The following is a 16260-nucleotide window of genomic DNA, read 5'->3' as shown; positions in this document are numbered from 1 at the left end:
TGCCAGGAATAAAATAGATTAACATTGAAATTCAACAGGGAATTCAAATAAGTTTACAGATTTGAGCAGATCACTCTCAGGAAGCGATGAAGAAGCACAAAAAGGACAAACTATGATTAACTTTAAAATAGTTTGCGCTTGCCCCTTTGTATATTGACATTGCGTAAAAACACCCTTTTTATTCAACTTTGCAAAGGTTAAACATGAAAATAAAAGAGAAATTGCGTCAAAATAATGGCCATAACAAAAGGGTGAAAAGAAGACATTTTTATAGCTTTGAGGATGCCTGACAAGGTCCAGAGAGTACACAGCCGCAGGTAAAGAATTAAAGGTGTAAGTAGAGGAGGTTAAAGATGAGGGTGGCAAGAAAAAGTAGGAAACTCAGCATAGTCTGTGTCGGTGCTGAACACGTCTCTGCAGCAATTTCTTTCTTTGGCAGGTTATCATACACATGCACCTTCCAGCCTAAACTCTCATGTGTGTAACACTGACAGAAAAAGAGAAAGTCTCATCTATACAATACGATGGCAGACATAGACAGGTGACTAAAAACTGCTTAATCACAGTATTACTTAACTCCCAGCTAAAACTCAAAGGGTCTACACTGATTCTTTCTTAATGATGTTTTATACAATAGCAAATAAGCTTCATAATAATTGCAAAATTGCTATAATGACCCGTTTTCAATTTTTTTAAACAGTCATATATCTAAAGCATCGGGAAGGAGGCTTACAATGTTATTTCCAGCAATTTTCGAAAACACAAAGTGTACATGTCTCACTAACAGAATCAACTTATCTGGTACATCGCTGATGCCATAGAGAGTGCATTTCAAATAGATTAGGGCTTTCATGATCAGTTGACTAGCTTACACAAAATAAAACATATTGTTTGTCCTTTACAGTTCTGGCCATCATAACTGCTAAAGATTGATAGTAGGTCAATGTTCTGTATTAATATCATTGCTACCCTGTCATATGCCTGATTGCTGGCTGTATAAGGGAAGCTACTGCGTAGTGAGGTGTAACAGCAATTCTTGTTAGAAAAGTATGAAATATATTTTGGACTAGAACTACAGGACTAATGCTTTACTATCATTGCCTATTGGACTCAGAGAGAAGGAATATATACATACAACAGATTTTTTGAACAATTTTTTTTTAGATGAATATCAATTAGAAACAAATGCTTTTTATGCAACCAAGAAAATGCGCTTAGGAAAAACAATACCATGTATTTTGTCAGTTTTGCACTAAAATGTGACAAGTAAATATTTTATAAGATATTCTTTTAGACTTAGAAATAATGTAGTTAGTAGAACCCAAATAGTGAAGGTCAAGTGGCTAATACTACTCATAGTATGGAAACAAGTTTTTAGTTCACATCTCGTCAGCTAGGGTGTGATTAAATAAACAGTTTGTGATTAAGGTTTTCATGGGCACCTTCAAATCAGAGGTCTAATATTATTTAGAGTTGTTAAAAAGAGTATCAACTTTGGTACCAGCAATAGCACAGTATTACAAAGCTGAAATACCCAGCAGATTTCAGAGGAAGTTTTCAAGTATTTTTAGAATGTTTGTTGGTGAAGTCTCTAATAATTTGCATTGAGACATTTAAAAGAGCAACTGAGCAATCTTCATTCGGTTACACAACAGGTACTACAGGGAGTCAACTTGGTATTTCACAACATGTACTACACAACAGGTACTACAGGGAGTCAACTTAGTATTTCACAACAGGTACTACACAACAGGTACTACAGGGAGTCAACTTGGTATTTCACAACAGGTACTACACAACAGATACTACAGGGAGTCAACTTGGTATTTCGATGAGCATGAGCATACATTTGCCTCAACACGCCCCTTCATTTTGAGAGCACATATTATAACACTTGTGCGGTTATGCTGAAGTAGGTATCCAGAAAAAATCGCATGCTAGTCTAAAGGTACAGCCACACATGACGATTTTATCATTAGTTCTGGCAGAAATCACGAAATGAACAAAACACACAGAATTATTTGGCCAAAATTCACAGAATTGTCAGAGCTGTGCATGCACACCGCAATCGTCGAGGAAACGCTTTTAATTAGCTAAACAAATTAATAACAAGTACGATTCTAGCAGCTTTTGTGATTTATATAGTCCAAGACACATAGCGGGACACGCAAAAAAATACTAACGCAATTTGCCATAGAAAATACGATGCAACTGACTTGATTGTGCTAAAGATGGCAACTCTTTTTACAACGGAACTTTTGCAGCTAAAAAGAAATCATTATTATTAAAAAATAAACGATTTGTAGTCATGCTGTCCGACTGATAAAAACCAACGATAGCGCAATTTAGGCAGTTGCATCGTATGTACTATGTTGAATTGCGCTCGTACTTTTATTGTGTGCCGTAATAAATGTCTAGGACTATACCAATTGCAAAAGCTGCTAAAATCGCGATTGGTAATGATTTGTTCAACCAATTAAAAGCGTTTCGTCGACGATTTTGATGTGCATGCACAGATCTGACAATTCTGTGAATTTCGGCCGAATAATTCGGCGTTTTTCATTCATTTTGTGATTTCGGTCAGAGCAAACGATAAAATCATCTTGTGTGGTCGTACCTTATCAGAATACATACAGCTTTGTGATAAAGTTCAGCATACAGGTAATTAGAAAATTGGGATTATTATGATTGGGATAAATGGGATAAATTGTTTTAACTAGTATTGCAGGCTTGGCAATGAACCAGTTCAAAAGTAGAATGAATGATCCAATTAAATAAGATAACTTACACTAGATGGCGTTTAAACAAACTTATTTTACATATTTTGTATGTTTTATAGTTGGTTTTTAATTTCTGCAGTTTTTTACCTTTACTTAACCAATTGTAATGTTTTGAAAAGTTTGGACGGTGTAAGATACAAATTGCTTCATACAATGTATGCCTAAAAAGTATTTGTTCAAGTTTTATGTTGAGTCAAAAATTCCTATGACAAGATTCAACTAGACATTTTAAATAGCAGAATTTACAACTGGTCACATCTTGCATGCACACCATACATCAAAAGGTCTAATATGAAGGAGAAACTTTATTTTCAAAAACACCATAACTTATTTATCATCTACTATTGCATTTAACAGCATCCTTTGAGCTAGTAGTGTGTATGACTAGCTTAGCTCATCTAGAGCAGTACCTGGTAGTACAAGATATCTGGTGTAGAACTGTCAGGAGTGAATACAAACTCTGTGTACTCGTCTGATCCGTCCGTACAGTCCAGGTACATGTCAGCTTTGAATGTCTCAAAGCAGTTATATACACTACCCTTGTCCAGATCAGCAATAGCATGAGATGTTAACTTCCATTCGCAATATCCCCCAACTGTGGAACAAAGGCTACCCAGTATTATTGGCAACATTGACATATTCCATGCCTTACTAGATCACAAAGAGTTGAATAGACTAACACGCCTAAGAGGGCACACTTGCTGTGTAACTAAAAGCCATGACTATTCCTAGCATAGTTACTACCATACCAGAGATGTACCATACCAGAGTTACTACCATACCAGAGTTACTACCATACCAGAGATGATCATAGAGATAGAGAATAATAACCCTATATGTAATTGCTACAATTATATGATAATTACAGATGTTATCCAGCCAAGAGAAAGATCTTTGTATCTGTGCAAACTTTCCAGACATTACCACTACTTTACTGTGGTGTCATATATTCATGAATAACAAATCACTTCCATTTATCATTACGCAAATTATACATTTTCAAAACAGGTTTTCTCATTGAATCACATTGATTAAAAACAGAAGTTACACTGTATACCAGTTTACCTGCTGATCTATGTTAAGGTAATCATAAGTAGAAGTTACACTGCAAGTTTACCTGCATAATTTTCTGTCTTCCCATTTACTTTTCCTGGATAAATTGTTCCATTAGAATTCTACAACAGACATCCGAGCAATCAGCATATGTTACCAGAAGAGAAAACAACAGATGTGGAAGAAAATAATAATATATGTATTTATTTTCATTTATGCATAATAATGATAATAACATAGAGATATTAAAGAGCTAAGGCATAGCTCCATAATCATGTAGATTCATCAACTCACTGTTGCATAGCCTCCTTTGATGCTGTCCGTGAAATAGAAGGGGTGGTACATAGAGCCCTCCGAAGGGTCTGTTCCACCACCAACAAGAAAAGTATAAGACACACCCCTCTCCAGGTGCAGCTCCGGAATGAGGACGCCGTTTATATACCAGGCAATACCCCAGGATGGAAGTCCTGGAAAACAGTAAATTCTTCAGTTGTTTTATTACAGAAATGTGACAACCACATACAGCTTGAGCTGTATGGGAGCTAATCCAATGAAAACGTTGTGCATTATATTGTATCAAGTAGCTGAGAGTAACTATGAAAGATAGTTGAACGATTTTTCCAACGTATCAATGATGAAGGGTCGAATTTCGAAAAAACTGATTCCTCTTCGAAAAATAAAAAATAGTGTTAAAGAGAAGCTCATTGTGAGATACCTAATGAGTCAGTCAAAAACATTTCATAGGCATAGATAGCACGCTTGAAGTAACCTTAAAGGTTAACTTGCAACAAAATTCACGTTACAGTTATTTGGTATCAAAAGATTCACCATGTCTTACTCAGTTGTGTTGTTGGTGCAAAATATGTAGAAATTTGATTACAAGCTCTGAAAAGCTCAAAAACGAACAGTTAATCGCCGCCATCCCGAAACCGCCGTAGATTGGAATTAGTTTATTTCTCTGACGTAGTCAATCCATTTGGTTATTGTTTTGACACGTGATGTTATCACCTGAATTGAAAGGCCACTAAAAGACTCAATATAAAACTTCTCGTAGCGCTAGTTTATGACAAACACTTCTGGTTTCACCGAGGAGCCCGTATCAAATATAGATGCTCGCTACTTTACAGTTCTGTTTCGGCTTGGTCTAATCATCTAGTCGTAATCTGATCATGTGACCCATACTTCCTGACAAGCAGCGCGAATAATTTCTGCATCATTTTTCAGCTATCACAAGTGACCAACAGGCTCGTCATGTTTATCAGAGAATGATATGTACTCATGCGAGCTAAGTTTGAAAAGTTAAACAAATTTTTATGGTAGGCTTTAAGATAACAGTGCTCAAAGTGACAGCGTTACAATGATGATGAAATAGACACATTTGGACAATAGACATGGTTTTATTGAACGCGTGAAGTACATTTGTGAAAATATTTCGACGAATGAGGTTGTATGAAAGTGTAAACAAAATCCATCACATTCAACTACGTCACATTTGAGACGTTTTGGAAAGAGATTATAACCTACAGAAGTTTTCTGATGGCTGCGATTAACTGTTCGTTTTTAAGCTTTTAAGAGCTTGAAATCACATTTCCACATATTTTGCACCTACAACACAGCAGATTAAGACATGGTGAGTCTTTTGATACCAAATAACTGTAATGTGAATTTTGTTGCAAGTCAACCTTTAACGTTTACAAAGATGTAAAATATAAGTTGTAGGTCACTTTTTGGAGTTTAAAGCCAGCAACAAGACATTACTCTAAATTAGCCTTATAAAAGTGAGGAGGCAGTGAGAGCGTGATAAAACAACGACTGTATATTTGATATTTACACATCGTAAGCTATGGCTGGCTTTATTCCTAGATATGAAACTAGTAGATATTGTGGAGGACCGGGACATGCCTGTGTACTATTTACTGCACTCATATATATATCCGCACTATCATTTAACCGAACCTCTCGAACTTCCCTTATTGCATGCTTGAACTGCCTTTTTATTATTATATAACTGTATCACTGAACTGCCCTTGTATTACTGAACTGCCTTTTTATTATATAACTGTATCACTGAACTGCCCTTGTATTACTGAACTGCCTTTTTGTTACATAACCATCATGTTGTATCTGGCATTTCCTTTGTGATATAAATAGATCAGTAGGCGGGGTTAAACGATAGGCGCTGGCTATCGCCAGCGCGATAGACAGGCAAGGTGTGCTTGATTTCACTCATACTTGTGCATACTTGTATTGAAGATATCGATAATAAACTGCTATATACTCATACGAACTGCTTCTATTGACGCCTGCCTGGTTGGCTCACCGATTGTACAAGCAGGCTCAGTGCAACCAACAGACGGAACTGCCAGGGTGACTCTAAGAAGGCTAGGAGGCGATCCACGGCCTTGTCTAGACTCGATCGGGTGTGCTATGGCACTAGAGATCCAGTCTTAAGACCAGCCATTAGTGGATCCAGACTAGCCTGGGATAGAGATCCAGAGGCAGGCCGGGGGTTTGGTTTCGGAGCAAGCCTGACTACTAGATTCTTGTCTTGGACTGACTTGACCGCCACAGGCAGGTCAATCAGGCCTCGGACAAGGTCAGCCAGTAGCCCAGGTTGCGACTCCCTTGTTAGAAAGTAAAGCTGACTCAGCTACCGGAGTCAGATCCTTTACACTGGTGGCAGCAGTGGGATTTGCTTAACCCACAACAGGACGACTAACAGGGACTAAAAAGACGACGCAGGTATGACCAGACGGACTCGCAGCGCGGAAAGACCGGAAGCTCTCCGAACGGAGGGACTAGGTCTAGAGCGACTGACAGGTGTCTTGGAAAGACTGCTCGTCAACCAGGGAACACAGGGACCCCCTGCACCAAGAGAAACATTCAGAGCCCCAGAATATGACGGGAATAGCGATGTAGAGGCCTTCATCAGGCAGTTCAACGATGTAGCCGTTGCAAATGACTGGGGGCCAGGGTCCGCGCTGTTACACATCCGAGAGAGACTGCGAGGGCAGGCTAAGGACTGTGGACACGGGCAGACCATACACGGCGTATTTAACAACCTCCGGGCCAGGTTTGGACTGACACCCAAAGAAGCCAGAGCCAAACTGCAGGGCCTAAAAAAGGACCAGCAAGCAACGCTATTTGAGCACGCCACCCAAATAGAGAAGCTGACCGACATCGCGTTTGGGGAAATGTCAGATCGCCTAAAAGAGGAGATGGCCGTAGACACGTTCTGTGGTACGCTGGGCAATGTTTATTTGCAGCGACATCTGCTAGCGGTGCCTACTCCTACGTTGGAGGCAGCCGTGAGAGCAGGGAACGAGTACTTACAGGTTCGACCTAGTATGGCGTCTCACCAAACCCAACCCTTCAGGTCGGACGTCAGGGCAGTCCAGCCAGACGAGACAGGACAGGGCGAGGGAGAACAGGGCCCCGAAGAGCCGATTGTGGTGGCTAGGACTACCCCGAATACCCTCGAGCTGCTGTTGACCTCGGTGACGGACCTAGCCAAAGAAGTGGCCAAGTTAAAATTGTATATCCATCGACCGCAGTCTATTACAGAAAGCGGGACGAAGAAAAAGGAAATGGCGAGATGCTGGGGGTGCAACCAGGAAGGCCACCAGAGGAGAAGTTGTCCGCGGAGGCAGGCAAATCAGAGGACACCCTATAGGCAGGACCAGGGAAACGCCTACGGCCCGCAGCAGTAGGTCTACCTGCTGGCTGCACAAGGGCACCCGGACACGAAAAACACAGACAACGTAACAATACAAGTCAAAGGGAATCTGGAGTTGATCCGGAGGGTTGGCAGCATCCGACTAAAACGGCGGCACCAGTCAAGAGACCCCCGGTAGAAACGATTCCCGTCTACAACCCATACCAAAGTCTATGGGAACTGGACGAGGAGGAAGAGGAATGCGAGGAGAGCCCCCGGGACTCACCACGGGCGGCCAAACAGGCGCAGCGGCAGTACCTCCACCAGATCCAGAGACTGGACGAGAAACGAAGAGTTTATGGACGTACCAGAGAACCAGAAAGGCCAGGGCGGAAGGGAGGTCCCACTAGGGCCGAGCACCCCGAGCGATCTGGACAGCAAGGGTCGGGACAGAGAGCAGATTCAGGGGTAACTGAAGCTCTCGAGAGACCAACGCTGTACAGATCAGGAAGAAGGGAGCTTGCGACCCAGATGGAACCCCGCCGTAAGCCTAGACAGGTTAGGTCAGAGAGAGATGGCCCCACCGGCGCTGATCCGTTCAGGAGATCCGTATCAACCGGATCGGGATGGAACGAGGACCCAGCAATGGCGGAGCATCTCCAGAGACTGGAGTACCATAGACCCAGAGACGAAAAGGGCTGGAATGAAGCCGAACCCCCGAGACGGGGGCCGACCCGAGGCGGCCATCTCCGAGGAGGGAATCTAGGCCAACCCACGAGTCCGGTGTCGGGTCCGACAGGCCGGTACGGGGAGAGCACAAGGCCAGCTACTCCCGAGGAAAGCCTGGAGGACCAGCTCGAAAAGAGTCCACCACCGGATAGGCCTAGGGGACGTCCGAGGAGGAAAAAATCGGAAGAGATGCTCGATACCGCCGCAACGGGGGAAGGGTTGCCAAGGGTTGGAGCTTTGGAAAAACCCCATAGGTCGAGCTACTTCCTACCGGGGAAGGTAGAGAGGCAAGACCTCCTGTTCCTCATAGACACCGGCTGCAACACTAACCTACTCTCCAAAAAGGTGTTCGACAGAATGCCGGAGCGAGTGAGGGTGCAGCTAGAAGAGAATGACCGGTATGGACTCATGGCAGATGGTAGCAAGCTCCAGTTTTATGGACTGATAAGGCTAACCGGAAGGATCAGGGACGTGGCTATAGAGGAGAACTTCCTCGTAAGCCAGATCAGCAAAGACGCTATTCTGGGTATGCCTTTCCTGATCTCCCACAAGTGTCAGATTGAATTCGGCCGACCCGTCATTTCCCTAGGGAATAGGCAACTTACTTGCACCGACAAATACGGGAGGATAATGGTGTCCAACGTTCACGCCTGGAAGAAAGTTACTATCCCTCCCTTGTCAGAGGTAAGAGTGACGGGGAAGATCTCCGCCAGAAATTACTTGCCGATGGGCTTGATAGAGGGCTCTGATCCACACCTACCCGTGGCATGCAGCCTGAACAGGCTTGGAGAGGGTGGTGATGTCACCATACGATGCCTGAACCCCGGACGTCAACCGATAGAGTTGGGCGCCGGACACGTCATTGGCTCATACACGGCTGTGGAAGAAGAGGACATACAGACGGATCTCTGGCCTGGGCCGGAACACGGGAGCCTCGACGAATCAGGAGTGGGGTGTGCCACTGTAAGGACGGGGGAAGCCGTCCCGGGTCACCTGGTTGAGCTATATCAGCAGGCCCTCCCAGGATGCCGGCACGAAGGAGAGAAGCAGAGCCTGGCCCATCTTCTGACCAGGTACCAGGACGTGTTTAGCAAGTATGATGGCGACGTAGGAAGGACCGACCGAATCGCCCACAGCATACCCCTGATGGAGGGTGCCAGGCCGGTCAGACAACCCCCCCACCGGTTGGGACCCCTCAAGGAGGCAGAAGCGGACAAACAAGTACAGGAACTACTGGAAAAGGGTTTGATCGAGCCTGCCAATGGGGCATGGAGTTCCCCAGTCGTCATGGTAAAGAAGAAGGATGGCGGATGGAGATTTTGTATTGATTATCGACAGCTGAATGCGGTCACCCAACAGGATGCGTACCCCATCCCTAGGATTGATGAAAGCCTGGACGCCCTGGCAGGAAGCCGATTTTTTAGTACGTTGGATCTGACCAGTGGATACTGGCAAGTACCGCTAGATCCGGACGCTCAAGAGAAATCCGCCTTTGCCACAAGAAGCGGGTTGTGGAAGTGGAGGGTGCTGCCCTTCGGATTGACGTCGGCACCCGCCACCTTCCAAAGACTGATGGAGTCTGTACTTCACGGGCTCCATTGGAAAACCCTCTTGCTATACTTGGACGACATCATCGTAATTGCTCCAGACTTCGAGACCCATTTGGCCCGTTTGGGAGAGGTCTTCCAGAGACTCGCCGCCGCGCAGCTGAAACTGAAGCCCTCTAAATGCGAGCTCCTCCAAAGGAAAGTGAGGTACCTTGGCCATGTGGTGAGCCCGGAGGGAGTGTCCACGGACCCGGAAAAGGTAAAGGCAGTGGCCGAATGGCAGACCCCTCGAAATATAAAGGAACTGCAGGCCTTCCTGGGGACCACGGGGTACTACCGAAAGTACCTGCGAGATTACGCCACTATTGCCAAGCCACTCACGATCTTGACTAGCAAAGGGAAGCCTTGGAGGTGGGGAGCAGAAGAGCAGCAGGCATTCGAGACCCTCCGACAAGGCCTGATCTCGGCACCAGTGCTGGGGTACCCCAACCCAAAGAGTCAATATACTCTGGACACCGATGCCAGTAATGTGGGAGTGGGGGCCGTCCTGTCCCAGAACCAGGGGGGCAGGGAGACCGTAGTGGCATACTACAGCAAGACCCTCAGCCCAGCCGAACAAAATTACTGTGTAACGCGCCGAGAGCTCCTGGCAGTAGTAAAAGCCGTCAAGCACTTCCGGCCCTACCTGTATGGTCAACAGTTTGTGCTCCGCACGGATCATGCCTCCCTGAGATGGCTGTGTAGGAGGAGGGAGCCGTCGGCTCAAGTAGCTCGGTGGCTGGAGATTTTGTCAGAATTCTCGTACCTACTGGAACACCGAGCAGGGGTCAAGCACGGGAATGCCGACGGCCTGAGTCGACAGGTCTGCCCAAACGACTGTCGACAGTGTATCCGAATAGAAGAGCGAGACGGGGGCCCTAGCAAACAGGCATTGCTGGAAGGAGAGTCCGACACCGTGGCCGCAATTAAACTACCAGGAGACCGAAATTTTCGACAGCTGGTACAGAGCCAAATGGAAGGGACACAAGCTGTGGCCAGGATGTACTGGGCAGTAAAAAATGATCAAGAGCTACCAGAGGAGGAGCTGAATCTAGGGAGTAACGAGCTCCGGGTCCTACACAAGAGACGGGAGGCTCTGAGGTTATCCCCAAACGGCGTCCTGGAGGTCAGACTAACGACGGACGGCCACCCCAGATGGTGTACCCTATGTCCTCGGGCGGACCGGAGCCGGGTAATGTGGGACACGCACAGGCTTGCCCACGCGGGGGTTCACAAGACGGTAAAAAGGTTACTACTCAATTGGTATTGGCCGAGACTAAATGCCGACGTGAGACGACTCATCAAGACGTGTGAGATCTGTCAAGTGGCAAAAACCGGCGGGAATCACGCAACTAGGAGCAGACACCGATTGTACGCCGGGCGACCATGGCAGAAGCTAGCGGTCGACCTGGTGGGACCAATGCCAGTGACTAACCGAGGGAACAAGTGGATCTTAGTGATTAGCGACCATTTCTCCAGATGGCAGGATGCAATAGCGATCCCGGAGGCAACTGCCCCGGTGGTAGCCACAACCCTGGATGAAAGGGTGTTCTGTTATTTTGGCCTACCCGAGGAATTACACTCCGACCAAGGGGCTCAATTTGAGTCTAAACTCATGGGAGAATTATGTAGTCTATGGAACGTAGACAAAACACGGACTACACCATACCACCCCCAGGGGAATGGCATTGTGGAAAGAAACAATCGGAGCTTGGGAGATTCCTTGAGAGCCTTGCTCCTGCGCCGTGGGCCTACAGAGTGGGACTTGTTGCTGCCACAGATAATGAGGGCTTTCCGGGGCACTCCCCACTCCGCCACGGGAGAAACCGCGAATTACATGATGATGGGCAGGGAACTGCGATTGCCAGACCAGCTCTCAGACCCCGTTGCAGTCACTGGCCAGGCGGTACAGCCCTACGTACTGGAACTGGCCAGCCGGCTGGAGGAAACGTATGAAATTCTCCGAGACCGCCAAATGAAGATCCGGGTGGAGGACGACGAAGAGCCCCCATCGTTTGGGACCGGTGACTTGGTGCTGCTGGTCAACAAGAGATGTAGACGTGGAGAAAACCCCAAGTTACAGCCCAAATATGTGGGACCCTATACAGTCACTAGGTGTAATCCCAACCATACGTACCAAGTAGAGAGACAAGGACAAATCTCAGTACAGAACGAAGAGAGATTAAAACCATACTACGCGTGTCCAGAGGCCGATGGGCGGGCCCCGGCCACTAAGGAACCCTCCAGGAGGCCAAACATGAGGGGTGCCACTGGACGAAAAGAGAGGAGGCTGGAAGAGTTAGGGGAGATGCTGCCCGCAGTAGAGTACACTGGAAGGGAGCCTCCCCCGCCAGCACGGCAGGAGAGGATGGAACCTCCCCCGGATATGGACAGTGACACGTTCAGGAGACGACTTCTGGAGGTCCTGGCCAGAGAAAGAGAGTCTGCCTCGGGCAGTCACGATCCCAACGGAGGGGTTAGGGAGGCAACAGAGCAAACCGGTATAACCAACGCGGAACCAGAGGAACCAAGTCTCGGGCCCTGTTCCGAACCCCCGGTGGAGCCCCCCGGACAAGAGTTGACGGAAGGAGAGACAGACAATACCGCAGTCGACGAGGCCTCCGACTCCGGGGTCACCGAACAAAGGGATCCGCCCCAACCCGAAGTTTCTACACCAGCACCAGCTGAAGAAGAGGTGCGAATAAACACAGAACCCAGGAGAACAGAAAATGGTATGGGAGAAAGACGAGACGGGAGACCACGGCGAATGGTGGGTCCTCCTATCAGATACGGCGAGACTGTGTGCCACCAAATCGACCCTGAAGAAGAAGGACCGGAAGCCAGAGAAAGACAGGCCGAACTCAGGGAACGGTATCAGTCTACCAAAGCTATGGTGGAACAACTGGAGACCTTGATAGAGAGGGAAGGTCTGAGGACGAACTTAGAACTGATGTCTCAATATACAATTCTAAAAGAGTCGGTTGCCGAACTAGAAGAAATGATGGCCACAAGCCGCCACGGAGGAGGGCAACCAGATACAATCATACCTGACCGAAATATCCCGGGAAAGGGGACAGAGACGGAGGCAGACGAAGAAAACCAAACAGGAGAAGAACCATCCGGCAATGAAGGCCTTCGACAGCAGACTCCGAACGATAGAACAATTCAGGAACAAGAGCACGGTAGGACCGGAAAGCGGCCATCTTATGAAACTGAGACAGCCTCCAGTCACTTCAACCGTTGCGCACTAACGAAGAACCAGCTCTCTCCACAAACCTATATCACGAATATGAGACCAACTCCAGATGAAACCAACGCCATCGAGGATCCAGAACTGCAGGTATTATTAACAGAATTGGACGAGATCTTGGAGGGAACTGAGATAACGGCAGGGAACCAAGACGTCGATCAGGTAAAACTACCTGGGAATAATATAGCCAAGGAAAATATCGCACCCATTGCCTATAAGGGAGCGAGGCCAGTAGAACCGGCGATAACCACTACCAGGATGGTGCAAATGATAGGGAACAGGGCGTCCCAGGACAAAGCCAAGCCAAAACAGGCCAGGCAAACTTCTGAGGGCCAGAGTTTCCAAGTCAGGAGCAGAGGTAAACCACTCCAGGGTGGCCCTCCGCTAGAGACTAGCCAGAGGCACCGACTGGATACTCAACCGCGACCAGGACCAGTACAAGCCTGCTCGATAAACCTAACAACGATTCCGGTCGATCAGAAAAAAGTGAACCGACCGCCCGAGAGAAGAAAAAGCCGAGAGACCCTCGACGGAGTAGCCGAGGATATCTGGTACTCCCCCACTTCCTACGCAAGGATGGAGGCCGCGGAAGACCGCCAGAAGGGAGAGTGCAGACTCTGTGGCTTCAAAAACAAGGACGGTAGGGTAGTAAGGAGACATATTCGGCAACACTTTTGGCGCTACTGGTGCAAATGTCAGAAAAATTCATCATCATTCTTTAGTATATACAAGCATCAAAAGAAAGCCAAGGATTCCGGACTACACCCTACTATTGTATACCAAGTAGATCAGGAGTGGTACACCGATTTTTGTACATACATGAAATGGACAGAGTACCCCCCGTTTGGAACCTGCCTTCCCATAAAGGATGGGAACGGGTGGGTACGAGGTAGAAGGATGGGGCAAAAACGACCCAGGACAGAGTCACCAGAAGAAAGGGGGTGTACTGAACCGGAGACCCTCCAGGACAACAGGAGAGACGGACCAGCCGACCTCTGCGTCCATTTAAACCGATGCCGAGCCACCGGAGGAAGAGAGGAGCGGGTCCAAAGGCCTTTGTCTCAAGGGTACGTAATCCCAAGGGTAAAACAGAGGGAAGCAAGACTCATCAATCCGGAAATAAACATACCGCCTAAGGGAGCTGGGACAGAGATAGCGGGAGAAAGCAAGACTGCCCTGGAGATCCACGTCAATGCGGACGACATCGCTGGGGTATACGCCGAAGCCGATGGCAAGACCAAGGAACCTACCAGCAGCAGGGTAACCAGGGCCATCGAGAACACACGGGCCCGGCGAGAAGAGTACAACCGTAGAGCGGGAAGAGAAGAGGACCAATACCGACGTTATATCCGGATGGCCGAGGAATGCCGGGTAGAAGCTCAGAGGTTGAGAACACAAGCGCGGCGTTTCCACTGAGATCACTTAATTGTTCACCCCTGGCCAAACAATTGGGGGGGAGAGTGTGGAGGACCGGGACATGCCTGTGTACTATTTACTGCACTCATATATATATCCGCACTATCATTTAACCGAACCTCTCGAACTTCCCTTATTGCATGCTTGAACTGCCTTTTTATTATTATATAACTGTATCACTGAACTGCCCTTGTATTACTGAACTGCCTTTTTATTATATAACTGTATCACTGAACTGCCCTTGTATTACTGAACTGCCTTTTTGTTACATAACCATCATGTTGTATCTGGCATTTCCTTTGTGATATAAATAGATCAGTAGGCGGGGTTAAACGATAGGCGCTGGCTATATAAGCCAGCGCGATAGACAGGCAAGGTGTGCTTGATTTCACTCATACTTGTGCATACTTGTATTGAAGATATCGATAATAAACTGCTATATACTCATACGAACTGCTTCTATTGACGCCTGCCTGGTTGGCTCACCGATTGTACAAGCAGGCTCAGTGCAACCAACAGACGGAACTGCCAGGGTGACTCTAAGAAGGCTAGGAGGCGATCCACGGCCTTGTCTAGACTCGATCGGGTGTGCTATGGCACTAGAGATCCAGTCTTAAGACCAGCCATTAGTGGATCCAGACTAGCCTGGGATAGAGATCCAGAGGCAGGCCGGGGGTTTGGTTTCGGAGCAAGCCTGACTACTAGATTCTTGTCTTGGACTGACTTGACCGCCACAGGCAGGTCAATCAGGCCTCGGACAAGGTCAGCCAGTAGCCCAGGTTGCGACTCCCTTGTTAGAAAGTAAAGCTGACTCAGCTACCGGAGTCAGATCCTTTACAATATTACTAGCTAACAATTCCCTAAATTATGCTTACCAGTTAAAGCCTTATAGCCTTGTTCAGAGCCAGCTTGTCCGATGTCCACGGTGAACACCTCCTGCCCCTTCTTACCATACAAATGATGAGCTGTGAATTTAGGCAACTCCACTTCGGGTTCAAGAGTAAAACTTGGGCAGTTGTCAGTAATATCACGGTTAAAATCAATTGCCATGGGAGCTGGTCAAAGATATTAATTTTACCAAGATTACTCAGTTAATGACTGAAACAGCGATCTGGATGTTTAGGTTTTTGTTTGTAACTAATATTAACACTGCTAACTGTACACCATATTAACATTGCTAACTGTACATAATATTAACACTGCCAACTGTACACAATATTAACACTGCTAACTGTACACCGTATTAACATTGCTAAATGTACACCATATTAACATTGCTAACTGTATACCATATCAACAGTGCTAACTGTACACCATATTAACACTGCTAGCTGTACACAATATTACCATTGCTAACTGTACATCATATTAACATCGCTAACTGTACACCATATACACATTACTAACTGTACACAATATTAACATTGCTAACTGTACATCATATTAGCATTGCTAACTGTACATCATATACACATTGCTAACTGTACACAATATTAACATTGCTAACTGTACACAATATTAGCATTGCTAACTGTACATCATATTAGCATTGCTAACTGTACATCATATACACATTGCTAACTGTACACCATATTAACATTGCTAGCTGTACACCATATTAGCATTGCTCATTGTACATCATATTAACATTGCTAACTGTACATCATATTAACATTGCTAACTGTACATCATATTAGCATTGCTAACTGTACACAATATTAACATTGCTTACTGTGCACCATATGAAAATTGCTAATTGTACACCGTAAATTTGACACAGATATTGATATG

At 46.3% G+C, this 16260-nt stretch overlaps 1 protein-coding gene across 1 annotated transcript; it reads right to left on the bottom strand.

Annotated features, from left to right (window-relative positions):
* Window positions 1-325: 325 nt before the first annotated feature.
* LOC137385921 (protein Skeletor, isoforms B/C-like) lies at window positions 326-15519 on the bottom strand. The gene is made up of 5 exons (XM_068072538.1): window positions 15345-15519; window positions 4128-4300; window positions 3898-3955; window positions 3191-3375; window positions 326-487 (listed from the first exon to the last, which is right to left on the bottom strand). Exons 1-5 carry the CDS (start codon window positions 15517-15519, stop codon window positions 326-328), a joined length of 753 nt encoding a protein of 250 aa, XP_067928639.1.
* Window positions 15520-16260: the final 741 nt, after the last annotated feature.

The sequence above is a fragment of the Watersipora subatra genome, chromosome 1, assembly GCF_963576615.1.
Source record: "Watersipora subatra chromosome 1, tzWatSuba1.1, whole genome shotgun sequence".
Taxonomy (NCBI): domain Eukaryota; kingdom Metazoa; phylum Bryozoa; class Gymnolaemata; order Cheilostomatida; family Watersiporidae; genus Watersipora; species Watersipora subatra.
The sequence above is the reverse complement of the archived record's forward strand: the minus strand, read 5'-3'. Positions and strand labels throughout refer to the sequence as shown.

Coding starts and splice junctions, on each gene's coding strand:
- LOC137385921 (XM_068072538.1), bottom strand. CDS start 15,519: ATGGCAATTGATTTTAACCGTGATATTACTGACAACTGCCCAAGTTTT. Junction 3,956..4,127: donor TCAAAGGAGGCTATGCAACA/GTGAGTTGATGA, acceptor TGTCTGTTGTAG/AATTCTAATGGAACAATTTA. Junction 3,376..3,897: donor GAAGACAGAAAATTATGCAG/GTAAACTTGCAG, acceptor TTTGTTCCACAG/TTGGGGGATATTGCGAATGG.